At 39.0% G+C, this 27,969-nt stretch overlaps 1 protein-coding gene across 24 annotated transcripts in view; it reads right to left on the reverse strand.

The window, feature by feature from the left end:
- The window catches only part of Pofut3 (protein O-fucosyltransferase 3), a 431,777-nt gene that overhangs the window by 255,370 nt on the left and 148,438 nt on the right, over window positions 1–27,969 (reverse strand). For 20 of the 24 annotated variants that reach the window (XM_021236835.2, XM_087217275.1, XM_021236834.2 and 17 more), the window contains one exon: window positions 27,242–27,954. In XM_021236835.2, the coding sequence (XP_021092494.1) occupies window positions 27,706–27,954 (249 nt within the window). In that variant the 3' untranslated portion in view covers window positions 27,242–27,705. Of the gene's footprint in view, window positions 27,955–27,969 lie in introns of all 24 variants that reach the window. The other 4 variants (XM_087217276.1, XM_087217272.1, XM_087217264.1 and 1 more) reach the window with 1 other exon arrangement.

Here is a 27,969-nt window from a genome sequence, read left to right on the forward strand (position 1 = left end):
GATCACAACCCCAGGAAGCAAAGCAGAATGAATCCATCTGGCATGACAAGAAATTAAATGTAAAGGGGGAGAACCCAACAAAAAGAAAAAGTCATGACAATGATAAGTCAATAGATATCAATTATAACCATCAATGTTAATGGTCTCAATTCACCAGTCAAAAGAAATAGACTGGCAGAATGGGTCAAGAAGCAAGATCCAGAAATATGCTGCATACAAGAAACACACTTAATTCAAAAAGAAACTCATAGACTGAAACGTAAAGGGTGGAAAACTATACTCCATGTGACCATAAGCCGAAAAAAAGCAGGAGTAGCTATCCTCTTGGCAGATCAAGTGGATTTCAAACCAACATTGATTAAGAGAGACAAAGAAGAACACTATAACCTTATAAAGGGAAGAATCCAACAGGAAGGGATGACAATCATAAATATCTATGCACCAAACACTAGTGCACCCAACTATATAAAACAAATACTAATGGATATGAAAAGTAATATATGCACTAATATAAAAGTAGCAGGGGAACTCAAAACCCCACTGTCACAAGTAGACAAATCAACTAGAAAAAAAAGAAGCAAAGAAATACTAGAACTCAATCGAACTCTTGAACAAATGAACTTAACAGATGTTTAGAGTGTTCTACCCCACAAAATCAGAATACACATTCTTTTCAGCTGCACACGTGTCATTCTCCAAAATAGACCACATACTCGCTCATACAACATGTTTAAGAGAGTCCAAAGGAAGTGAAGTTATCCCATGTATATTATCAGACCACAGTGTGATGAAATTTGAGATTAATAGCAAAAGAAACCACAAAAATTTCATAAACATATGGAAATTGAACAATACACTTCTGAATAACCAATGGGTCACAGAGAAAAAGAACAAATCAGTCAGTTCCTACAATTAAATGACAATACAAAATATGGGAATCTATGGGACACAATGAAAGCTGTCTTACAAGGAAAATTCATATCAATAAATGCTCATTTAAGGAAAACACAATGAGCCCAATTAAACAACCTGATGCTGAACCTCAAGCTTCTAGAAAAAAAAGGGCAGGACAAATGCAAACCTCATACAAGGGAGGAAATTATAAAGATCAGAGAAGAAATCAATGCAATGGAGACTAAGAGAATGATACAAAAAAATTAATGAAGCCAAGAGTTGATTCTTCAAAAGAATAAACAAAATTGATAAACCCTTAGCAAACCTTACCAGAAAAAGGAAAGAAGAGGCCCAATCCATGCAATTAGGAATGAAAAGGATTAAATTACAATAGACCGGGTGGAAATCCAGAAGATCATTAATACCTACTTCGACAACCTATATGCCAATAAGATGGAAAACACAGAAGAAATGGAAGGATTCCTAGATATGTATGAATTACCAACGTTGAACAAAGAAGACCAAAAATTCTAAAGAACCCAATATCAATGAATGAAATTGAAAACATAATTAAAAACTTACCAACTAAGAAAAGCCCAGGTCCTGATGGCTTCACTGCTGAATTCTACAAGGCATTTAGAGAGGAACTACTGCCACTACTGTTTAAACTGTTCAATGAAATTGAAAGGGAAGCAATACTCCTAAATTCATTCCTGGAATCAAGCATCATCTTGATGCCCAAAGCAGAGAAAGACCCAACCAAAAAAGAGAACTATAGGCCAATCTCACTAATGAACATACATGCAAAAATCCTTAATAAGATACTGGCAAATAGAATGCAGAAGATCATCAAGAAGATCATACACCCTGATCAAGTGGGATTCATCCCAGGGATGCTGGAATGGTTCAACATATGCAAATCGATCAATGTAATACACTATATCAATAGAGCCAAGGACAAAAAACATATGATCATCTCCATAAATGCAGAAAAAGCATTTGACAAAATCCAACACACATTTATGATAAAAACCCTACAAAAAATTGGAATAGACAGTCTCTACCTCAATCTGATAAAAGCCATCTATGAAAAATCAACAGCCAATATCATACTAAATGGTCAAAAACTGAAATTCTTCACATTAAAATCAGGAACAAGACAAGGATGTCCACTATCACCGCTCCTTTTCAATACAGCAATGGAAACATTAGCCACAGCAATTAGACAAGAGAAAGAAATAAAAAGAATAAAGATAGGTAATGAAGAAGTCAAATTGTCATTATTTGCAGATGACACGATACTCTATATAGAAGACCCCAAGAACTCCACCAAAACTCTTCTAGACTTAATAACCAAATTCACTAAAGTAGCTGGATACAAGGTCAACACACAAAAATCAACAGCTTTCTTCTACATGAACAACAGACTCACTGAGAGAGAAATAGGGCAAACAATTCCTTTCACAACAGCGTCTAAAAAACTGAAATATCTAGGAATCAACCTAACAAAAGAAATCAAAAATCAAGGGTGCAAAACCATAAAGCTTTCATTTGAGAATAAAGACCCTGGACTCCCTCCTGGAGAAGAGCTTCCCAGGAAATTTTCCCTGAAATTTGTTTCATAATGCTCTTCCATCCATGCACTCAGAGGCCTCTGCAGTAATGCCCCAGGGGTGGCTGCCCAAGAATCAAACTGGCAGCAGATCTTGGCAACACTCAGGTGATGCTGGTTTTATAAGCAAGCAGAATGCAAGAGTTGTAAGGTCAGGGTAGCTTTCATCTATTTTTTTCAAAAGAAGGCCTGGGAGTCCAGAGAGTGTGCCCCTGAAAGGGCAGTGAATGATGCTGTGAGAGTGAAGCCAAAAATGTACTGGAGACTCCAAGAATTTGGAGACACAAGGAATATAAAATGTCTGCTAAGGAAAGCCACAGGCGGAGAGAGGCCATGAGGGTTACAAGCAACAAAGCAACAGGGGCACGGCCACCCAAGCCAATTCAAGCCCACATCTCACTGCCACTTGCCCTGGGTGCTGGACATGGAACTGCACGATTTAATGTTTGCCCTATTGGGTTTTGGTTTTGCCTTGGTTCCATTCCTTACTATTCCCTATTTCTCACTTGTGGAATTAGAATGTTTACCCTGTGCCATTTTATCCTGGTAGCATTTAACTGTCCTTGAGATTTTTAATAGGGTGTCACAGCTAATAGTGTGCCTGGCATCTTAGAGCAGACTTTGGCCTTGGACATATTAGCAATTCTGGAACTGTTAAAACTTTGGTGATTCTTGGAGATGGATTAGGTGCATTTTGCACAAAGTCTTGTTTTGCATAAGTCTTTTGGGACCCAGGGTGAAATGTTATGATTTAGATCTACAATATCTCCCAGGAATCTAGGAGGGTTTTAGAAGGTGACTGGATCCTGGAAATGCTATACTCTGTCCAATGAGTCCACTGGTGAATCAATCCATAGTTGAATGTGCTGTTAGGAGGTAGAACCTGTTTGGAAGAGGTGTCACTGGGGTCATGACCTGGAAAGGTCAGTCTCCCTTCTCACCCTCTCCCTTTTATCTCTGCTTCCTGAGCAGCTTTCCTCTGCCAGACCCGTGCCCTTCCTGCCTTGAAGCTGGTTGACTAAAGACTGAATCATCTAAAAACAGTGAACCAAACTAAATGTATCCTCCTTTAACTTGTATGTGCCAGATATTTTGTCCCCAAAATGAGGAAAGTAACTTAGAATATATATATGAAATGAAATCAGGGAATTGAAAAGGTATATATAGCAGCATTATTCAATTAGCTAAAAGGTGTAAACAACCCCAGTATTCATGCACAGATAAACAGATAAAGAAAATGTACATATTTGTTCTTAAAAACAAATGAAATTCTGACACATATTAAACACAGATGAAACCTGAAGACATTATGTTTAGTAAATAACCTAGACTGAAAAAGCAAATATTGTATGATTCCACTCATATGAAGAAAGGTAGTCAAATTAACAGAAAACGGAACCATGATTGCCAAGTGCTGTGAGGAAGAAAGAGTAGAGAATGGTTGCTTATAGTTTCGTTATGGAGGATAAAAAATTTCTGGAGATGAGTGGTAGTGATGTTCCACAACAATATGAATATATTTAATGACACTTGTCTTAGTTACTTTTCTCATTGCTGAGACAAAATACCCTGCACCCAAAGTTAAAGGAGGAAATATTTATTTAGCTCACAGTTTGTAGAGGTTTCAGTCCATAATCAGCTGGCTCCAAGGCAAGGTAGCATAGCAGAGGGGCAATGCAGAGGAGAAATGGTCAATGGCAAAGCAGCACAGGCAGAAGGCAGCAAGCAGCAAGCAACAAGCAATGACCCTCTTTCTGTCCCTTATATCTTATCCAGGGTACCCACCATTCGGGAAGGTAGCACTCACACTCTTAATCCCAGTATCACATCCTTGATCCCAGCATCACACACCCTAGAACCAGCTACCTCTGAAAACCCCCAACTATGACTGCATGAGGCTTTGGGGAGACATCTAGATATAAGCCAAAGTACACTGAACTATGTATCTCAAGTGGTTATTTGGTAAATTTTATATATATTTTATCACAATAAAAATAAAATAACTGTATACCCAGCCACATTCATGTCAGAAACAGTTCCCGGTGAGGTACCCAGATATCTACTCTTAGGAAGTGTCACAACATCTATTCCCACATGGCGTCAGACAAGGCAAAATAGGTACCTGGGCTTTTAGCCTCCCTACCTAGTAAAAGATTCATTATCCCACAGCACCAGTGGAGGCAATATGGAGAGCATAAATTTCCACCTCATAGGGAAAAATGAAATCAATAATGAGGTGTCTTTTCATAAAGCAGCATGAGAAGTCAAGTGAGAAATCAGTATTTTACCTGCAGCTGGCAGTACTGAAATGGCACATTTTTTCCTCTTTCCCCTACTAGAACAGTGTTAGAGAAAAGGTTAGCTAAAGCAAAAAGATTCAGATGAGGTCCAGATCTCAAGATATAATTTTCAAAAGCCCAGGTTTAGATTTTTATTATACCAAGAAGTCCTTAAAGTGAGTGAAAATAATAAAAATAAATGGATACAATTACCAATGATAGAGATGCTAGAATCTTCTGGGGGACAAAAAGCAGACCCTAGAATTCCAAGATTAGCAGGAAATTTTCACCATTGATTAGAAATGTCTTCGTGAACATAATCAAGAATTGGAATATATTAATATGTTTCTTAATCCTAAATTGAAGTATAAGAATACTTTGTTACTGCACCTTCCTGTCCTGTGTTTTACAGATACTGTGTTTTTTATAAAACTGAAAGTTTGTGGCAACTCTGTATCAAGCAAGGCTATGGACGCCATTTTTCCAACTCAGATACTTACTTAATGAATTGTGTTACATTTTATTAATTCTTGTGCTATTTCAAACTTTTCATTATTATCTATTATGGTAACTTGTGATCAGTGATCTTTGATATAACCATTCTGATTGTTTTAGGGCACTAAAAACTGTACCCACGTAAGTCAGCAAACTTAATTGATCTGTGCTGTATGTATTCTTACTGCTCTACTGACCAGCCAGCCCCCTCTTTCTCCTCCTCAGGCCTCCCTGAACTACAACAGTATTGAAAATAGGCCAGTTAGTAAGCCTATAATGGCCTCTACATGTTCAACTGAAAGGAATAGTAGTAGATCTCTTATTTTAAGTAGAAAGCTTAAAATGATTAAATTTAGTTTGGAAGCCATGTTGAAAGCTAAGATACACCCTATCTTGGCCTTGTGTGGAAAACGCACAAGCTGTGAATGGAAAAGAAAAGTTCTTAAAGGAAATTAAACAGATTAACCAGTCCATGCATCATTGATAAAAAGTGAAATATTCTTACTGCTAACATGGAGAACATATTCCTGATCTGGACATATTAAACCAGCCACAAGATCCTTCTTAAGACAAAGCCCAATCTAGAGCAAAGACCTCGTTCTTTTCAAGTCTCTGAAGACTGGGAGGGATGAAGAAGCTAAGGAAGAAAAGACGGAAGCTAGCTGAGGTTTCAAGAAAGCCCTGTCTCCGTAACATAAAGGTGCAAGGAAAAGCAGCAAGTGCTGATGTAGAAATCGCCACAGGTTATCCAGAAGATCTAGCTATGATAACTGATAAAGTTGCCTACACTAACCATCAGGCAGAAGAAACAGCCTTCCATTAAAAGAAGATGTCATTAGGGACTTTCACAGTCAAAAAGGAGGAGTCAAAGTGTGAATTCTACACTTCAAAGGACAAGTTGACTCTCTTGTTAGGGGCAAAGCAGCCAGTGAATTTGAGTTAGAGCCACTGCTCATTTACCATTCTGAAAATCCTAGGGCTGTTATGAATTATTCTAAATTACTCTGCCTGTGCTCTATAAATAGAACAACAAAGCCTGAGAGACAGCACATGACTTACTGGATTATTTAACCCCACTTTGAGACCTACTAATCAGAAAATAATATATTTCTTTCAAAATATTACTGCTTATTGACAATGCACCTGATTACTCAAGAGCTCTGCTAGAAATGTACAAAAAGATTGGTGTTGTTCTCCTACCTGCTAAGACAACACCTACTCTTCAGTCCATGGATCAAGAAGTAATTTTGACTTTAAGGTCTCATATTTAAGAAATGCATTTCATAAAGTTATACTTGCCACAGATAGTGATTGCTCTGATGAATGTGGGAAAGGTAAATTGGCAACTTTCTGGAACGGATTCACCATTGTAAATGCCATTAAGAATTTTCATGATTCATGGGAGAAAGTCACAGTACTAACATTAACAAAAGCTCATAAGAAATTAATTGTAACCTTCATGAATGACTTTGAGGAACAAGTAACTGCAGACATAGTAGAAGCAAGATAATTAGAATTAGAAATGGAGCCTGAAGGTGAGGCTGAATTACTGCAATCATGTGTTAAAGTATGTGATAAGATGAGTAGTTGCTTCTTATGGGTGAGCAAAGAAAGTGGTTTCTTGGGACAGAATGTACTCTTGGTGAGGATGCTGTGAAATTAATGAAATGATAATAAAGGATTTATATTATTACATAAACTTAGTTAATAAAGCAGCAGCAGAGTTTAAGAGAACTGACTCCAGTGTTGAAAACAGTTCTGTTGGGTGTACAATGCTACAAGGAATCTTTCATAAAAGGAAGAATCAATTGATATGGCAAACTTCTTCATTGTCTTATTTTAAAAAATCGTCATGGTCACCCCAACCTTCAGCAGCCACCACCTTGTTCAGTCAGCAGCCATAAATATCAAGGGAAGACCCTCCACTGGCAAAATTATGACTCAGTGAAGGCTCAGATGATTATCAGCATTTTCAAGCAATAAAGTATTTTAATTAATGTATGTACTTTTAAGAAGACATAACACTATAGCACACGCAATAGACATTGTCTCAATAGTGTGGTATAAACATAACTTTCATATGTACTGGGAAACCAAAAAAATGTGAATTGCTTTATTACAATATTTACTTTATTATTTTGATTAGGATGTGAACCCACAATATCTCCAAGGTGTGAATACTGCTTTACCAATCATGAATACTCAAACTAAATGTGGTACTAGCTATTATTAAGTATACCAATAAACCATAGAAGTAAAATAAGATCAAGCCAGACCTGAGTTTACTATCTGATATCTCTGTTTTAGTGTAAGTCCACCCTTGTTCTCAGAAGCAACTGATTACACATGTCAGATCAATGAGTTTTCTCTTTGTGTGAAAGGATTTTATTTGTACAATTTTTCCTCACAAACATGTTGATGTTTATCCTAATGTATCCTAGAAAAATAGGAGATGATCATTCTAGAATATATTCAACTCCAAAATTTGAAGCAGAAATCCTTCCACATTCATCATCTTGAAAATTGGGCTAAATTGTTCTAAGGATATCTGGCTTTATTATAAGAAGTGCCTGTGTTCTCTCAAATTATAGGAAGTTGTAAAGAAAATGGGGTGTTTGGCCCCTCAAGCTCTCCTTACCTACACAAATCATCATCCCATTGTGCTAGGAATTTATAGGACACTTTTCAGGCTTCCAGAATTAACAGATTCCATTTTTTCTTGTTAGCTCCTTTGCCTGTTACTACCAAAGAGATCACTTAAGAATGAATAAATGAAGTCAAATTAAAATGTCAACAAAAGAAAAGTTGGGCAAATGAGCTAACTTCTTGAATCCTTCACTACAGAGAACAAGAGGCGCTTGCAGAGGGATTTGAATTCATTACTGCCTACTCAGGTCCTGTGGGCCTCGAGCCCTGACAGTCTGAAGCCTGGGTGTGAGCCTCCTCCATAACCACATATCGATGATTAATGAATACACGGGGATTTGAGGACCAGGCTGGCGTGAGCAGGCTGACACTTGATCTTTTGAGTGAAACTCATGATAACAGCTCACGGTGTGCCCTCTAAAAGCTTTCTGTGGCCTCTGCTGCTGCCAGCCTCCTACCTTATCAGCAGGCACCAAAAGCTTCAAATTACAGCAGCTAATTGTATAAAAACAGAAATGCATCCTTCTAATGGAGTGAGAGATTAATGCCCAGATTTTTTTCCCCTCATTTGCTGAGGCAAAACAAAAACACAGATGAAGGTTGTAGTGCAGAAAAGTGAATTAGTTCACTTCAGAGTCACAATAGTCAGGCTAAAATCTAAGGTGTCTCAGATGCTTGGGACACATATTGAAAGGAAGAAAACAACCCAAATTAGCAGCTGACAAATTATCCAAGAGACAGCCTGCCAAATCCCTTGTTAGGTATAAGTTAGCAGTGCAATTTACTTCCACTTCATGGATAAGTTACTTTGTACCTAAGGTAATTTCATTTATAGCCTGGTTTTATGACATTTTTATAACTGTGACTCCCTATATTGGTCCCAAGAATAAATAGAGCAGAATAATATATAGCATCAAAATAAAGATTTAATGTGAAATTGTCCAATGCAATTGGGACTCACAATATAGCCAACAGGACATATTTTTCATGAGCATTCTGTAGCTCCAGCAGAATTCCTATGGACTAATATAGTTTCTATTAAAAGCACATTTGCAGTTGATTCAAGGAAAGAAGACTCTTGTTACATCAACCTAATTTATCTAAAGACATCCAATTAAAAATGTCCATGGAGTAATTTAATCTTTTTATTAAATTTCTCTGAAGAAAAAAAGCAACATTACCATAGGGGTACTGAGATACTAAAATTCAAAGGAGAGTGCCAGAAATTGGATTTATGCCATTTAAAAGACAGTCTGAGATCAAGACCATGGGTGATTTTCTTCTGACAATTAATCACCATGTATGATGCTAACATGTTTTATACTCCTACTTCAAGGGGTAAATGTGTGAGTGCCTTAAAGAGGCACCATCATGATGGCAGGGGACAGTGAGAAATGGGAAGAGGGAAGAAGGCAGTTACAGAACCTGATATTTGTTAAATTTTAAGCAATAGCACACCACTTAGTAGAGGAGAAAGGAAAAAAGAAAACTGAGAAGTATACAAACTGCCAACTAAAGGACCACTAAGTATATATTTTGGAAGAATTCTGTTCCTTTAAAATGTATATTGCAGAATTATCACAAACTCTTCTTTAAATCTGCACTCTGCCACTTATTTGCTGTGTAATTTTGAATGTCACTTGATTCTCTGCTGCTGTTTTCCCATCTGCAAAAAGCAGAATGGTAATATTTCCACCTTAAAGAGTTGTTTGAAGGCTCAAATCATAGCCAGATGTTAAAAACTGTTTTGAACATAGTCGATAAATAGTTGCTCTAGAGAGAGAATGCAAAGAAAGACATGGACCCCAGGACAAGATAACCCAGTAGACAAGATATGATTTGGGATTATGCTAAAGCAGCATGTAAATATACACAATATATAAATACAGAATAGAGACAGCCCACATGAACATTACAGTTCCTCAAAGCAAGGAAGGGTGTTCAAGGGTTAGGTTAGTTGGAAAAAACTTGCAAGAGATTTTAGCCCTTGAAATGAGTATGATCACTCCACCAAATTTGAAATTTTAATACAGTGTTGGAATTTGTAAAGCATATATACCGCCAAAGGACTTCCTAAATGGTTCACCTAACTCTGTCGGTTAGCAATACAACCTAGTCTCGAAAACATTTATCAAAAACCAACTGACTTTCAGGTGACCCTTCTGGACTGGTCAGCATCTTCCTAGAAACAGAGAAGCTCTCCAGGCTTTTCCTATCCTAAAGGAAAACATACAGCCCACCTGGATGTCTGCAATCAACACTCTAATCAGACACTCTGCTTCCTCTGTTGAAAGGGCTAATGAAATAAATGCACCTTGTTTAGTTGCATTTTCTCGAGTAGTTTGTTTCCTTCCCTTTTATGGCACCATAGGTAATACAGACCCATATATTATGTTTTTATGTCCACCACCAGCAGTAAAGCTTGGCAAATTTTCCAAATTAATTACTCAGGGTTGGCTCAATTTCTATTTGAAAGTATAATACATTAAATTAAAAGCATTAGCACATAAAAATATTGCCTTTACTTGTTGCTAATTTTAAATGGAAAGTTGTCCAAAATTCAAAAGTATTTGTAGATATTCAAGCACATTTTCATTTGCACATCAGCAGGTTTTTAATTAAGGCAGAACATGCACTTCACATGAGCCATTAACTTTAGTAAGAGAATTATAGGCAAGATCCAAATTTGTAAATTTATTCCTTGATTCCCTTGACCAGGCACTGTGCTAGGCACTAAGAATGTATAGAGGGAAAGAGTCTGACTTTGAAGGAACCCAGTCTTCAGGAGACAAATATGTAAACAGATTCTAAAAATAATATAATAAGTATTTTTATAGACATTGAAGGAGTGGCTTTTCCTATGTGACCTTTCTCCTAATGTCAGGCACATACCAGACTAGTGTAAGAGCAGGTAACAGAAAAGATGATGTTTTAGCAAGAAAATCTACAGAATACATGATATTATAGATGCTACATCACCCAGAATACTAGAGACAATGAACACACTGTCCCAGAACCAGTGAAAGAAGCTGGAGAAAGAAAGGCACAAAATGTGGCAGAAGAGTCACTCCTGAAGTTCTGACTCCTCCTTAAAACTTAAAAAGCTGGAATGTAGAATTTCAACCAAAAGTCAAAGAGTGCTATGTGTGTTTGCCCTTGTCCCCTATGGGTGTGTGGATGTATACACAAGTATGTATTCAAGTGTTCACCCAATTTACTGGCAAGACCATTTGGGAAAGAGGTGTACTTCCTCCTCTTTTTCCATACAATGGTGGTTACAGAACAGATACACATGATGTGTAATGAAAGAAGAGAGCAATAATGGCTTCTGGGGGTATTGGGGCAGATTTCACTAAGGAAATAATTAGAGCTAAGTCTCTCAGCATAAATAGGGAACCATCCAAATGACATTCCAGGCACTGGAAATGAAACAGTGTACACAAAGTGTGGAGGTACACAGAGAGCAAGGAGTGTGCGGGCCACACATCATAAGCATGTATATCCAGAGCACAGGACATACCAAAAGAGAGATGGAAGCAGAGAGCCTGACAAGAAGGTAAGGACTACCAGAGAAAGTCATACCCTAAATATTATGAGTGGCTTTTAGAGGTACTAAGTGAGTGAGTATGATTTTTAAGGGAAGCTTTGGCTGAGGAGGAAGAACCCAAAGTAAGCAGAACAGAAAGTTTAGCTTATATATTTTGGAAATCAGGCTGTGTGAAGGTCATATGAGCTAGCAGAGTGTGGGTATGACCTTGGGAGAGATCTATAAGTCTGATGTGAGGTGAATACTCAGGGAAAACTTTTGGGAAGGAACAATTCAGGGTCAAGTGTCTACTCTATTGGCCACTGGTGCAAGGGTGCTCCAGGAGTTGAGCCAGTGAGCACAGAGTGTTCATGAGTGTGGTCTTTTCCCTCCCCTGCCAGCTGTTCTTCCCCTGGATTTTTAACAAGGGCTTTCCCTGAGGACCCCTCTGCATGTTGTCTGTGGGACATGCTAAGTGTGAGAGTCAACTGGTCCTGAAGGCTTCCTGAGCCTCATCTGCAATGACCCATTGTGTTCACATAATTTTCCAACACTCTGTGTTTCCATATGCTCCTAAAACACCAGGTAGTATCTTTAATTCCCACGGGGACAGGGGCAAGAAGAAAGGAAGTCTGCAGTCACTTCCTGGACTTAGCAGGGTGATCTTGTGATTACTGAGACCCCACCATAAAACAGTAAGAGAAGAAACAGAAAGACATGAATATGTTAAGGAGGTGAATTTTTTTAACTGATACACAATAATTGTGCAAACTTATAGGGTATAGCATGACATTCAGAACATGTATACAATGTGTAATGAGCACATCTATCATCTCATGTATTTATGCTTGTGTTGAGAACATTCAAAATTCTCTTTACTAGCTATTCTGAAATATTCAATTAATTGTTGTGAACCATAGTTATCCTAGTGTCTACAGAACATTAGGAGTTAGTCACTCCACCTACCTGACTGCACCACCATAACCGTTAACCATCCTTTCTCCATCTCTCCTCCCTCTGGTAATCCGTACCTATTCTCTGGAGAGTAATTAACTGAGACTGACCAACATGGGAGTGAAGGACAAGAAAGGAATGTAAGACGATTCACAGATGTGTGATTTTGGTGATAGACTTAAGTTTATGGAGAAAGATCCTGACTTCCATTTGGTTAAGGTCAAGGGGTCTATGATGTATCAAAGTCATAGTTCCCAGTGGATAGCTGGACAGATGTATTTGGATCAAGATTAGAAGCATGACTTTGAATACAAAACAATGTTTAATGTCAGATAAATGATTGCCAGGGACCAGAAACAGGGAGTATTGGCCATAAAGCAGGACAAAGGGAAATATTCGTGTGAATAAGCATTCTAAATCCTGATTGTGGTATAACATCTGCATATATATGAGAGAACTCATTGAGTCCGAAATGACTGAATTGTTATTTCATATAAATATAATGTGCAAAGTAAATACCAAAAAGTTTTAAATCATAAGTATGTTAACAAGAGTTGAAAGTGTGAAATGGTGACAATAGACAAGTAAGAGTGGCCACAGAGTGAAATGAGAAGAGGATAGAGGCTGGAAATATATGTAAGGGCAGGAGAGGAAAAGTAGCCAAATAGCTGGCCAGTGTTCAGCCAGATAGAACAGTAACCTTTGAACGGCCTTGGGAGCTGCTATGTCATCTAAATCCACTTTATTTTATATGAAGGAATTGGGTTCATAATGAGGTAAAGGGCTTTGCTGAGGTTCATAAAGGTAGTGACTGACAAAGGCAAAATAGATACAAGCCAGGGCTCCTGGGTCTGAGATGGTTCTGGCTTGAACTGTTTCAGCAGAGGGAGTCAGAGTAATGATACCCTACACCACAAAAAGAGGTTGAGCCACCTGTCATGGTCACTGCTTTCTGTGTACAGTGCCTTTGAAATAGCCATGTGACCTAGGAATTTGTAAGTGGCTTTGGATGGCAAAGCAACCTTATGAGGAAGAAGAGAGGTTCTTCCAGCTTCCACTAGTTGAGATTTTGGAGTTGAAAGAAATAAGACGTGTACCCCTAGGCTTGAGAGTGAGAGAACCACTTACAATAACACACATAAATACCTTCAGAGTAGGCGTTTCCCCCTCTGTGATGTTACATCTCTGCATACTGCATAGGAACTATCAAAAAATAAGTAATTGAATGTTTACTTGCCAGTGGATATTAAGAGGAAGTGTGCAGATGCTATTTAACAATTTACCAAGCCAAGTGCCACATTTACATTTTTACTTTTTTGTAAATGAACTCACATAAGTGCACTTATGTGTATTTATAAGTACACTTATAATGAGAAAGGAGAAGGAAAAGTTAACTTCATCTGTGAATATCCAACAGATGGAACTAGAAATATCTAGGGGAGAGGAAATAGAGACAAATATGGTTGTCATGGTTTCTTTGAGATGCAGTAAACACAGGGACCCAAATGGACAATAAATCCCCCATTGGGAAAAGCCACATGTCACTCCTTTCTTTCTCAGCTAATTGCCAAGCTCACTTTGAATGTCTGGAGTCAGTGGGAGATGAGAGAGTACAGATATTGTCACTTGCCCCTGGTTATTCTCAAATTAGATTTGCCCTGGGCCATCCTGTCCTCCTATAAAACCGACATCAAACAATTAATGACTATCTGAGATTAATCAATTTTCCCAGCAGGCAGTGGCCAGAGGAAATATGAGCCACATGTAAATAGGAGAGAAGCTGTGCGCAGCCAGAGAGCAAGTTCTCTGTGTCACTGGGCAGCAGCAAGTGTACAGGAGAACACTCCAAAAGACTTGTAAATCCTGGTAGACACATTCAGGCTCCAAGCCCGTGTGGTCCCTTTGCATCATCTTCAAATTCATCCAAACCCCAAACCACCACATCCTAGGTAATATGTGCATAGCATGATAGCTTGGCATATCAGCATTGTTAAATGGTTTACCCATAACTTGTTTGTATGGGCGGTTAGAAAAGCAGTGAAAGACAGGCTGAGGGCAGAGAGGGCTCCCTTCCTAACAGTTTCTTTGGGAGTAAAATTGAAGCCCAGTGCAATGAGGGCTGTGCCTAAATGATGTCAAACAGGCAAATGTTGGAAACATTGTTTGGCTGAACTCAAATGTTTTGTCTGGAGGTTCAGATCAAGTTGACACAGACTAAAAGTCTTTTCCAAGGTCATCCCAGAGGCTGCCAGCACTGAGATCACTGTTTAAACCCCTGAGTTCTACAGCAGTTCATTTCCTCCCAACTGCCCAAACAGATTCTTTTAGTCCGCACAAGATTAGGGCCTGTTCTGTCTGTGTTTCCGGTGCCCTCCATGAATCACCCTTCAGTTTGCTAATGGATTGTGCAGCTTCCACTGAGACCATGTGAGGAAGACATAGGGAATGCTGTTGTGTCGAGCCAACACTACTTCTGGAGTGATGGGTGGTAAGATTGGTGAGATGGAGGGCATTTGAGCCCCTGCAGAGGGAGGGAGGTAGCGTCACCTTGGCTGGGTTACGTGTCTACAGGAGCCAAGAAGCCACCGTGAAATTTTTAGGTTGTTGAAATTTATCTCTCTCATGAGTCTGTCCCCAAAGCCCGATGCTTTGCAACATCTTATTTCCTGTTTGGGGATTTCCTGAAACTAAAATGCAGACTTTGGCCTCTGTAAAGAACCCGTAGTGACTTTTCCTCTGGAAGAATGACTGTGTACATTTGCCTCACTGTACACTCTGCCTCACCAACTCAGAAGGTACTTTTTAAACTTGTTGTCTTAATTACCCATAAGTGTCTGCTCCGTTATTTGTCATTCCCCAAAACTTCTTGAAAATTTGAAACCTTCTTAGTACAACAGAGACAGTCCCTGATTTATGGTTTAATTTATAATTTTCCAACTTTATGATGGCGTGAAATACACATTTAGTAGAAAGTGGACTTCAGATTTTGAATTTTGATCTTTTCCCACACTACAGATATGTAGAATGATTCTCCTGAAGATGCTAGGTGGTGGCAAGGAGCCACAGCTCCCAGGGAGCCCCGCAGTCAAGAGGGAAACAACAGAGATAGAAACGCGTGCTGTGCTGTTAGGGCTAGGAGATGCAATAGTCTAGGTTGTGAAATGCATTTTCAACTTAAGATAGTTTAAACTTATGATGAGGTTGTGTAACCACATCTTGAGTCAAGGTGCATCTATATAATAAAGTTTATTTGGAGATTTTTGGTTTTTCAAAAGGTAGGGCAAAATGTGAATTTTGGAGAGCCATATAAGGTTACACCAGAGAAACAGAAAAATAGGAGATATAGAAATAGATGATACAGATGAGGTGAATTATTACAGGAAGTGGCTCATGTGTTATAGAGAGCATGAAGTCCCACTGTCTGCCATCTGTAAACTGGAGAACCAAGGGAGCTGTTGGTGTAATTCTAGATCCAAGTGTGAAGGCCTTAGAAAGGCAGGTTAGGGGTCCGGGAGGATTCCCAGTCTCAGTCTTAAGGTGTAAGAATCAGGGGCTGGGGATTTAGCTCAGTGGTTCCGGCACTTGCCTTGAAAGCGCAAGGACCTGAGTTTGATCACTGGTACCAAAAAAAAAAAAAAAAAGAATCAGAAGCATCATAGTACATAGGCAGGAAAAGATGGTTGTTCGAGCTTAAGAAGAGAGACATTTCACATTTGCTTGCTTTCATGTTTGATTAGGCCCTCAATGGACTGGATAACGCCTGCTCACTTTGCTGACAGTGATGCTATATACTCAGTACACTGATAGAAATGCTAATCTCATCTGGAAACAGCATTACAGACACACCTAGAAGCAGTGTTTTGCCAGCTATTTGGGCATCCCTAGCCTGGTCAAGTTGACACATAAAATTAACCATCACGTACTATCATGAATAATCAATCTTGAGTTTGACATTTGGATTTGTTAGTTGTGTAATACTGGATACATTGTGTATCTATGCTTTGTTAATCATCTCGGTTAACAATGTCAGATCTTTTAATATGAGTTTTCATCTTTCCTGTCTCAAAAATGTTTTCAGTCATCCTAACTGATAAATCAAAAAATTTTAAGAGTCTATTAGCTCTTGGTTTTGTCTTACTGAGAAAAAAAATAGTGCATTAGAAGGCTCATTCAGTAATTTATCACCATTACTGTCTTTCTATCATGTATACATTTTTCTGTCTATATTGAGCTATATTTTCTTACTCAACTTATTTTTCGCCTAATATTTTCCTCTTTCATCTCATTCTTTCAACCTCAGACATTTATCATGCACATACAAACCCCAGTACATAAAACTAACTGTCCTGTAGACCTGGATGTCAACCATAAGTCCCCATTCCAGACTCCTTTTCGCAGAGTCTCCAGCTGGGGCCCACTGGTTTCTCCTCTGCAGTAGTCTCAGTCAGAGTCTCTTTAGTTCACTGGACATGTTGTAATAATCCTCAGAGGAGAAAGAATCCATGAATCTAATTGATTGTTAATTGTGATATGTCCATTTGACTTGAGCAAGAACTGCCTAGCAGATTAGTAAAGTTTGGGTGTATCTGTGGATGACTGACATGTAACCTAGGAAACTGAGGAGGGAAGAACCACCCCAGATGTGGGTGGCGCAAACCAACAGGCTTGTAGCCTGGGTGGGATAAAAAGGGTAGGAAAAAGGAAGTCTTCCCCTTTTTTTGGAGGAACTCCAGTCATCACCATTGGTCCTGGACACTGATCTCAGTTCCTTCAGGCCGCTGGCACAGACCCTTCAGTCACACTCGTGACTCTGAGGGAAGCTTCCAGGCCTTCAGCTTTTAACTGCTACTGGATTCTCTGGCTGTCCAATACCAATTCAGCAAATGGCCGCTGGATTCTTCCAGTTCTGATTCTGCAAGCCCACCACATAAATCCCTTGTATAATCATGCATATATCGAATCTGTTCCTCTAGAGAACTCTAACTAATACACTCACTAATCATAAAAAAAAAGCAATCAGATAAAACTGGATGTGGGATATTCTACAAGACAGATGATGTTGACTCTTCAAAAATGTGAGGATCACAAAAGACCAAGAGCAAAACAAAACAAAACAAAACACCAGAGGAATTGCTCTAGATTAAGAGATTAAAGATATATAAAAATAAATGCAATGTGTGATCTTAAATTGGATCTTGGACTAGAAAGAAAAAAGAAAAAGCTAAAATCATTCAGGGAACTGGGAAATTATGCATATGGATGTGTATTAAATAATATGTCAGTGGTCTATTTCTTGGATGTGATCATGGTATTGTGATTATTTAGAACAACTACGGTCTGAATGCTTGTGTCCCACAAAGTTCATAAAGTGCTTGGTGAAGGAGCTATCCTTTCTAAGGACAAAATATTACTCACTGCCTCTAGAAAAAAGAGAGCCCAAGCTTCCATCACCTCAGGTGAAGGGACCACTCAAGAGGTTCCTGCTACAGCAAGATCATCTCCATTCAGCACGTGTGGGGCTCTCTACCACTAGAAAGAGAGGATGCTGGTCAATCTTAAATAGCTTCTCTCAAAAAAAAAAAACAAAAAAAACCAGTAAGTTCAAATTTCACCTCACCATGGTTGAATTTTGCTTTATATTACAAATTCAGGGAAAAGCAAAAACCATATACCTGCGACATTTAAGTGTCACTATAAATGACTACATCTAGCCCAGTGTCTGGCACATGACACTCTTATGAAACATCAGTCACCTTTTCCTTATCCAAGCACCCCATCCTCAGACTGTTTCTGAACAGTGGTCCCAAAGTACTCTGTGATCTTGATATTCCCTAAAGCATGGGGCTTCATTCCCAGTCTTTCTATTGTCCTAGTTTAATTAACAGCACCCCTTTCACGCTCAAAAGCATCTGAATTTGGATGATGAATTATAAAATCACTCTACCTATCATCACAGTCAAAGCATATCCTGTTAAAGCACAGAGAGCTCCAACATCTTTCTTGTAACAGTTACCAAAATGCATCCCTAGAGTTACCAACAACATCCCTAGAGTCAATAAAAAAATAAACAAGCAGCAGTCACAGTGTTGCATGCCTATATTCCCAGCCACCTAGGAGGCTGAAGCAGGAAGGTGATAAATTTGGGGCCAGCCTGGGCAATTTTTCAGGAGTCTGCCTCAATAAAATTAAAAACTAAAGGGAGGGCATAGCTCAGTGGTAGAGACTTGCCTAGGATGTGTAAGGCCCTAGGTTCAATCTGTAATACCACACTCAATCAATCAATCAATCACTAAATAAAATAAACAGAAATGTGGGGGTGGGGTTCCACAGAAGGCATGATTCATTTCACTGTTTTTGCTCTCTCACTTCCAGGGTAACACATACTGAAGTTGGAAGTTTAGACCATGAAAACAGGAATTAGGAGACATCTGTGATTATATCTTAATACTTAAAGATGCTCACCTAAGTGACCCATGTTCTCTTAGATCAGTAGGTTATTTCAATAACAAATGACTTTTCTTATTCCTGGTGTGTAAACTGTATAGGCAGTGATCTAATGCACCCTGTAAGACAAAACTCCACTGTTCTTGAGGCCCTGTGGCTTAGTAAACATCCATTCACCCCAGCCTCTCTACTTAGGGTGAACAGAGCATAACCGCTTGTCCCATTGGGCTCCCCCTTATCATTTCCCTTCCTCAAGAAAGAGCTCTTACTTTTGTGAGAAATCACTCAAAGTTAAGAGAAGAAATGCCCCAGCTCCTGAACAACAGGAATAAACACTGGGGTCAAGAATAAAAAGAAAAGAAAAAGGATTGGCTTCTACAGCTGCCAACTCACTCAGATTTGAATTTTTAGTACTTGTAACATATCTTGTTATTAATTTAGCCCATTTAACATACTTTATAAATATAACCCATTTATATCACATTACACACTTCAGATGGAGTGGTAGAGTCAGGAGGTATTTTTTTAAGTTTTCTTATTCCTAAAGTCGTTTTTCTTGTTTTCCAATTAAAACACTAAAGACTTCTTTTCCATATTGATAGTTCAGATTATCACTTCTTTTATCCCAATTTTCATGTAATCAATATTAATACTGTTTAAAAAGCCTGCACTGATGAAAATTTTCAATTAAAAATACTGTTTAAGTTTTGAAAATTCTCTTTCCAGTATATAACACTATTTCTTCCTTCCTTAGAAATATAAAAACAAACAATAAACATAGAACAATCTGTCATTATTGCTTTTATTCAGTGTCAAAAATGGCATCTGTTAATATTATCACCAATCTTATCGGGAAAGTCTAAGTATTAGGAAGTTGTCAGGCTCAAAATGGTATGTATTAGTTTTCCAAAATTTCAATTTTCACTGGGGACAAATTCTATGAATCCTTTAAAGTGACAGGCTCACTTTGTTTTGTAAAAATTGCTGACAAAAATCCAAGACTCAACAAGCATAATTTGCCAGATGCTTTTCTAAGTAAAAATGATGTTCCATGAAAAACAAGACTAGTTCAGCTCATTGTGATCACACAAAGATTCTCCCCACAAGAGTCCTGCATACTTTGGTGTAGAGTAGAAATGTTTTGTGTATAATACCACCAATCTTGTCACACAGATTGAAAAAGATGTACTCAAAAGTTAGGGTTTAACAAAATTAAGCATTTTTATTTTTCATCGATTCTTATGTAAAATCAGACTTTTATCCCTGTAAATAGACTTATCAAAAGAGTTTACTCTGTATGGATAAGAAGCAATTTATTAGGTTCATTCCAAAGACCCTTGGGAAAAAGGCCATGCCTTAAACCCATTAATATCATCCTATACCTACCCTGATAGTCTTTAAATTTCTTTTTCTAAAAGGAAAGTTGTTCGTGATAGTAAAATTTTGAATATTCATAAAGTCAATTTGGGATGGCTGTACAATCTCCTCTGGTGAGTAGGTTCAGTGATGTGGTCACATTTTGCCTGATAAATAACAAATAAATTTTTGGCATAATGCTCAAAATGCCCTGGAGGCATTAATCAGTGTCCAATTCTGACTCACTTGAGAAGTTTCAGAAATGATAATTGAACTGCTAACATCACTGTTCAAAACAGCAAGAGGAAATGACCAGGAAAAAGCCCCAGGAGATGGAAGGTCTTCTGTTGATCACGACTGGTGAGATCTTCTTCAGGATACAGCTACTTCTCTGATTCACCACAGGCCTGACTGTTGGGCCCACTGTGCTGAGTAGATAAAAATCCAAGACAATCAACTCCTGCCCTCACCACCTCTGCTTCTTCTTCGTCTCCTTAACAAGCCCTACCACCAGCACTACTGCAGTTGTGAATCTGGCAGGTTGGAGCCTAGGAAATTAAGGGGACCACATTTTACAGCCACAGAGATCACAATACAATGACTTAACAGTAAGCTACCACATACTACTCTGCAGTATCACATCCACATCATACAGAGAGCAGGATGGGGTTGCCTTCTCAGGGAAGCCCTAATCAGGTTTCTCTTCTTCCTCCTTTTATTGATCTTCAGATAATGACTAAGTAGGGTCAGGAGTTCCAGTTCCGGTCATTTTTCTCTCCTCTTTCTTGGGGCAGCACCCTAAACAGTCCCAAGAATCAGAACTGGGAGATATAAATGCAGCAAAAGATCCTCCTTAGACGTCAGGTTTGAACCACATGCTGAAATCAAGCTTTTACAGAAATGAGTGCATGAGTTTTGTTCATGTTTGTTCAGCTACCATAAAGAGGGTTTTCTGGTGTCGTCAGTATGCTATTGGGAGCTGTACATAAACTTAAGAAATCCTGTGCCGGGAAGAGTCGAGGAGTCATCTGTGCATTCCTCAGTCTCTGCTTTATTCACAACATAAAAGCACAAAGCCTTGCCCAGAACCCCTCACACTTTCTCTCCCATATCTTATTCACATCAGCTATGGTGCCTAGCACAATGCCTACTTCGTAGCACTCAATAAATATGTATCAAGTAACTAATAAAGAACAGAAGGGTATCACTCCTGGTACTATCATTAGTCATTCCCCTTTTCTGGACAAATCTTAAACAAGGTCTTCAAAAATAAAAGGGTAATGGCTGCAGACAGCTATATCCACCACAGCCAGCATTTACTGAGCCAAGTATGAACATTAACCTATTTAATCAATTAATTCCTCACAGGCACATTGGATATTACAGTGGATATTAGAATACTCATTTTATAGATGAGAAAATGAAGCTTAGAAAGGCCAAAGAACTTGAGCAAGATAATGAAGGCAGTACTTAGCAGAGTGGTAACTAAGAGTAGGTCTTTCTTACTCTCAAGTCATAGTTCATAATTCTGTATTCCCTGTGAGTTTCTCAAGTATTTTTAAATTTCTATAATCAGAAGAAAGTAAGATAGTATGTTAACAGAATTATATTGTAAAGATATTATAACTGATGACAACAAAAATTAAAAGAAAAATTTTCCAAAATCATGAGGACATTTTTTATACAATATTCAAGGTTGCAAAGTTACATGAGTCATCAACTAATTAGCATTATTTGTGGTCCGTGAACTTTCATACTGTATACTTTGAAGAACCCAAGAAAGATGTACGTAACTTTTGTGGAGCTGGCCCCACCCTGCCTTAGGGTAATCAACATTATTCACTGAAAACCAATACTACACCGGTGCTCTAGATTCAATTTTTGTGTCCCTGTCCCCAGATTAGGAGGTTGAAATTCAGGCCCAAAATGATAGCATTAGGAGGTAGGGCCTTTGGGAGGTGAGGTCATGAGTGTGAGGTCCTCATAAATGTTATTAGTGCCCTAAGAAATCCCAGAGTTTTTCCTCATGCATTCTACCATGTGACGACACAGCATGAAGACAGCCATTTATGAGCCAGAAAGTGGGTTCTCATAGGATACTAATATACTAGTACCTTGACTTTGTATTTCCCAACTTCCAGGACTGTGAAAAATAAATTTTTGCTGTTTATAATTCAGCAAGTTTATGGCATTGTGTTATAGCAACCTAGATGGACTAAACCAGAAACTGGTATCAGGAGTCATGTGCTGCTAAAAAAGAAAATACCTTAAAATGTGGATATACTTTTGGAATCAGGCAAAGTATAGATGTTAAAAGTTTGGAGGTACAGTCTAGGAAAACCCTATGTTACCGTGAATGGTTATGGGTAGTTCTGATGGGGGCTCAGAAAGAAAAGAGGAGAACTGTAAGGAAAGCCTCAGTTTTCTTAGAGAATACCTTATGTATTAGTCACTTTCCCTTTGCTGGTACAAAACACCTGACACCTGCAACCTAAAGGAGGAGAGATTTATTTTGGCTCACAGTTTTGGGGGGAACTCAGTCCGTGGCTAGCTGTCTCCAAGGTAGAATGGCATGGTAGAAAGGGCATGGAAGAAAGCATCCGAGAAGCAAAGAAGGGAGAAGCTGGGACAAGAATACGCCCTTCCAGGTCACATCAGTGATCACCTCTCTCTCCAACCAGGCCCTACCTCCTAGCACTTAAGTTATGAATTCATCAGTGAATTAACTGATGCATATAGCACCCCTATGATCCAATCACCTTTCAAAAGCCCCTCTGAATACGTAAGACTTTTGGGGGACATTTTATATCTAAACCATAACACCTCAGTAATCCCAAACAGAACATTTCTAGGAATATGAATGCTAAAGCCCATCTGATGAAGTCTCATGTAACAGTGCCTAATATGTTATTGGAAAATGGGGTGAAAGTGATCCTATTATAAAATGACAAAGAACTTGGCTGAATCATGTTTGTGTTCTATGGTTTTATGGAGGGTGGAACTTATGAGTGATGAAATTGGATATTTAGCTGAAGCTATTTCTAAGCAAAGTGTTGAAGGTGCAGTCTTGGCTCCTCTTGAGGACTTACAATGTGAGAAGAGAGAAGTTACTTAAAGACAGAATTATTAAGCACAAAGAACAATTTAAACACTTGAATAGTTCTCTGGCTATCCCATAGAGGAAAAAAAATGAGAACACTAAGGTTGTGTCCAAATAAGCTTTTGCAAATGGAGATTACTATGGATCATCCATCTCAAAGGAAGCCAGGAACTATTCTCCAAATAATGGAAGAAAGACTCTGAAAGTGAGTGAGAGATCATCAGAATTGCTACGCCCATTACACATCCAGAGCACAAGAATGAGGAGGAAGGAGATGAGCAGTTTCAAAGAAAGGAACCACTGGCACCTGTTGGACTTGTGCCCCTGCTACTTGGTACCACTTCACATCAAAGGCTACTTCCATCCACTGCAGCCCCATGCTCCTCAGCCGCTCCTATGCAGCACCAGTCACCCTGGTGCAGTGCAGGCCACTCCAGAGGGAGCAGGCAGCAATCTTTCATGATGTCGCTGCTGTGTGGTCTCCACTGGTACATAGACATCACAGGACTGGAGGACACAGCTGCCTCCACCTCGTCAGTTAAAGGACTGGCGCCAGGGGTCAATACCCTCAACCAGGGAGAACTGCAGCCTGAGGAAGGGGTTTACATGCAGAGCTGCTATGGAACTGTCTCACCAAGCCATGGGATTGATGCTTCCATCCTAGTGGTCCTGGAAAGGAGAGCACTGAGAGACAAAAATGATTATGATTTGGACTTACCCGGGATGTTTTCTTTCCCATATCTCCCTTTTGGAATGGGTATATCAATCTTATGCTATCTCACCATAATATTTAGGATACACATAACTTACTTGGCTTCATAGCTTAAGAGCAATTTGCCTCCAGATGAAACACATCTTGAACTCACTCACATCTGATTTAGATGATATTTAGATGAGACTTTGGATCTGAGACTTTTCAGTTGATGCTGGAAAAGCTTAACACGTTTGAAACTGTTTGGATGTATAAATATATTTTGCATGTGAAAAGAAAAAGGATTTTTGAGGGCCGAGGAGCAGAATGCTGTAAGTGGAATTCTTTTGATGCCTAAATTAATATGTTAAAATCCTAATGGCATTGGGAGTTGAAGCCTTTGAAGAATAAGTAGGTCATGAAGGTGGAGCCCTTGTGAATAGGTTTAGTGGCCTTATAAGAGACGCCATAGAGCTCCCTTATCCCTTCCACTGTGTGAAGACTCAGCAAGATGTTCATGTATAAAGCCTTCACCAGACACCAAATCTGCTCACACCGATCTTGCACTTGCCAACCTCCTGGACTGTGAGAAACAAGCTTCTGCTGTTTGTAAGCAATTTGATTCATGGTATTCTGTTCTAGCAGCCTAAACAGAATAAGACCATCGAATGCTTCTCATGAATTGTCATCTTTAGCAGGAATTATGCCTTACTAAAGACTTTTTAAAGTACAAATTCCATGAAGCATTTCCGGTACAGGTCTATACTGTGTTTGGATTAATAAAATGCTCTACAGATATTAAACTTGTTCTCCTATGTAATATAGAGTGTGGGCTGAGAGAATAATACTCATTTTTGGTTGTGTCTTTTATTTCTGAATAGTTCACAGCACATTATATACATCCAATTTGTTACTAATAATAAGAATGCTCCGAGTGATATTCTACTTACTAGAAATCAGTCCTTAACAGTAAGAAATAAGACAGTCAGTAAGTAAGAAATAAGACAGTCAGTATTTAGGTCTTGAAATATTAGATTTGTTACACGATTAAAAGTCAAAGTTATCTCCATTTTCAGGTGAACAGGTGAAGACTCTTGATTAGCATTAGCAATCATTTTCTCCAATAGTTCTGTAAAGATTTCTGTCTACCTTGTCATATTGCTTTGAAAATTTATCCTTGAGAACAATTCAAGTGAAATGTACTGAAGCACAAAACAAAATGTCGCACTGCACAAAGCTGTTCACACCCATGAGTCATTCCTCACAACAGCCCTGTGAGGCAGGTCATTGGCTTAACCCCGTTTCACAAATGGAGACAGTGAGGTAAAGAAAAAGATATGATATGATGGGGCTGGCAAACCCAGACAAAATATACTAAAGCATTGGAAAAGCACAGCTCTCATTTGCTATACCAAGAATCCTGCTATTCCATGAGGACACACTTCTAACAGCAGCTGTCAGAGACAAGAAGGCATCATTTTACCTATGAAAACCCTGCTGCAGATGATGAACATGCTAAGCAAAAAAGTCAAGTCTCCAATCTGCGGGTACTCAGAATCCCAGTGCACCTTTAATTTACTTTCATTGAAATATATACCATTTTAAAGTCCATGGTACTCCTTCTTTTCCATTCTCCTTCCTTATAAAATTTTTATTCTGTATTAAATAATTGACAATTTTGTTTCACTAAATATGTTCATGGATATATGCTTCAAACAAATTTGGGAAAAATTTTACCTATGAACTCTTGATAAAGAAGGAGAATGGAACAAGACTGCATGAAACATGGAGGAATAGGACATGCATGTTGTGTCTACACCATGACTATATGTTTGAGGCATTTATGCAGAAGAACTGAAGCTACTATGCTATCTTGTCACAGGCAAAAATGATCCTGTGTGCTTTCTTTTGATGTGCAGAAAGTAGCCCACTTCATTTAGTATACAATTTAAAACCTAGCTTTTAACAAACAATCCCCCTTTCTAAGCTTTTCTACTTTATTTCAGAGAAATAGTCCCCTCCATCCCCAATACTACCCAGTAAGTACACCCCAGTTGCTCTGAGTTAGTTTGTTACTGTCTTAGCAATAAAAAACCTACAATATTAAACATCTTAAACTTTGATGAAAAATTAAAGAATGTTACACAAAAACAATGTGAAAGTCTAGCCCCAATCATTTCTTTTTAGATGCAAAAGCTAAGGCCCAGAGAGGTTAAGACATTTGTCCAAGATCACATTTAGTTAATGGCAGATCTGGGCTTGGGAGGAACCCAGTCACAGATGCCCAGCAACATGGTCATTTCTACTTCTAAAGGATGTGCAGGCTTGGCCCTCTTTTCTCACATGCTGGCTACCATGGCCAGAGAGACGGCTATGTAGAGAAGACACTGCCCATGTCAGGCACGACAGTGGCATTGGTGGGCAATAAAAGGGACCTGGAGTCACGGGAGCATTCTGAAATTTCCCTTTATGCCATGTCCTCTGGGTGCCCTCTGTGGCTTGTGCTTTTCCTCAGTACAGAATATGGAAGCCATGACACACCAGGTGGCAACAGCCTGCAGTGTCACATAGAAGTCACCTCACCATTGCACAGAAAGAAAATGTGAGCCAGTGTTGTTTTTCTTTGTCCTTTGTGGACCTCCAGGAGATGCCTCAGACAAGACAGATGAACCTCATCTCTGATAGAATCAGAAAGTGGGAAATGTTCAAAGAGAACACCTTGGGCTGCCCATCAGGATGGGCTGTGCATTATCCTAGAGACAAATTAGCTTCAACATAAAACCACCTGGGGGTGTTCATTTCCCCTCTTACATTGATCAAAACCTACAAGCTGGCCAGATCCAATCAGACAATTATTATTACTCATCTATATAAGGAATAATCTACAACATTTCACTGATGAAAGTGCACAAGGAGGGCAGTTATAATGATGTATGCTTTCAGGAGGCTGAGGCAGGACTACAAGTTCAAGGCCAGCCTAGGCTACACAGTGAGACCCTGTCTCCAAAAACAAAACAAAACAAAAAAACACAGAGGAGTTACATCTCTAAAGGACTTCCACTATGGAGGAGAAATGGGAGCAAGCCACTGGGCAAGGTGAACATAAAACAGGCTAAAGACATGGCTGAGAACATAGAGAAGGCAGATATGCATATGTTCTTTTGACTTGTCAGGTATTATTATTTTATTTATTGCTAAAGAGTAGATAGCAGATAAGCTGGACAGATAAGCTTTTCTTACTTACATCCCTGGAAGCAAACAGATGGACTCTTTCATTGCCAAGTTCTAATGCACTTCACGTTCATGCTCAGCAGTGAGACACTGGGCTTGCCAAACACCAACGTGCTGCTGATAGTGAGAAGAGCACCCCAAAATCCACAGCTAGATCTTCTAGTTCTATTGCAGCAAGGAAAACACCCACTGTGCATTAGGTGAATTTCCACAAAAGGCAGCAAGTGCGTGAGTCTACACATGTGACCTGGAGGTGCCCAACGTCCATCAAAAATATTCACTTTTTAAAAGTATAAAAAAATGGAGGCAACCTGTAAGGATAATTCATATCTATTATTTGATAGGGCTCATTATGATAACTGCAGCAATTAATTGTTATCCTCAAGGTAGTCACCAAAATAGCTATTATTTTCAAATATTAAGGCAATCTAAAAAATAATCCTCATCCAGTCCGTGACACTCTAATGCATTTTGAAATCAGTCCTTGAACACTCGGGCCCAAAACTCTTGAGCTGAAAAATTTTGATTCCTATCAACCAGCCACCTCAGTTCCTGGGCTTCTTTTCTGGATTGTTGGAAGCTTGGTATCCACATGTCTCGCATGGTGTTCCCCCGTGGAGCCTGAGGGCAATGAGGGCACTGAGAGGCTGAGGAGAAGGCAAACATGGTGGGCGCTGGGCAGCTCAGGTGGGTCACTTCTGCCTTCCATCTTTTGGGTGGTAAGCCCTGAATGGAGAGAAA

Source organism: Heterocephalus glaber, unplaced genomic scaffold, assembly GCF_053883595.1.
Source record: "Heterocephalus glaber isolate CG9 unplaced genomic scaffold, H.glaber_assembly_v1.0 deba00001461, whole genome shotgun sequence".
Classification (NCBI taxonomy): Eukaryota; Metazoa; Chordata; class Mammalia; order Rodentia; family Bathyergidae; genus Heterocephalus; species Heterocephalus glaber.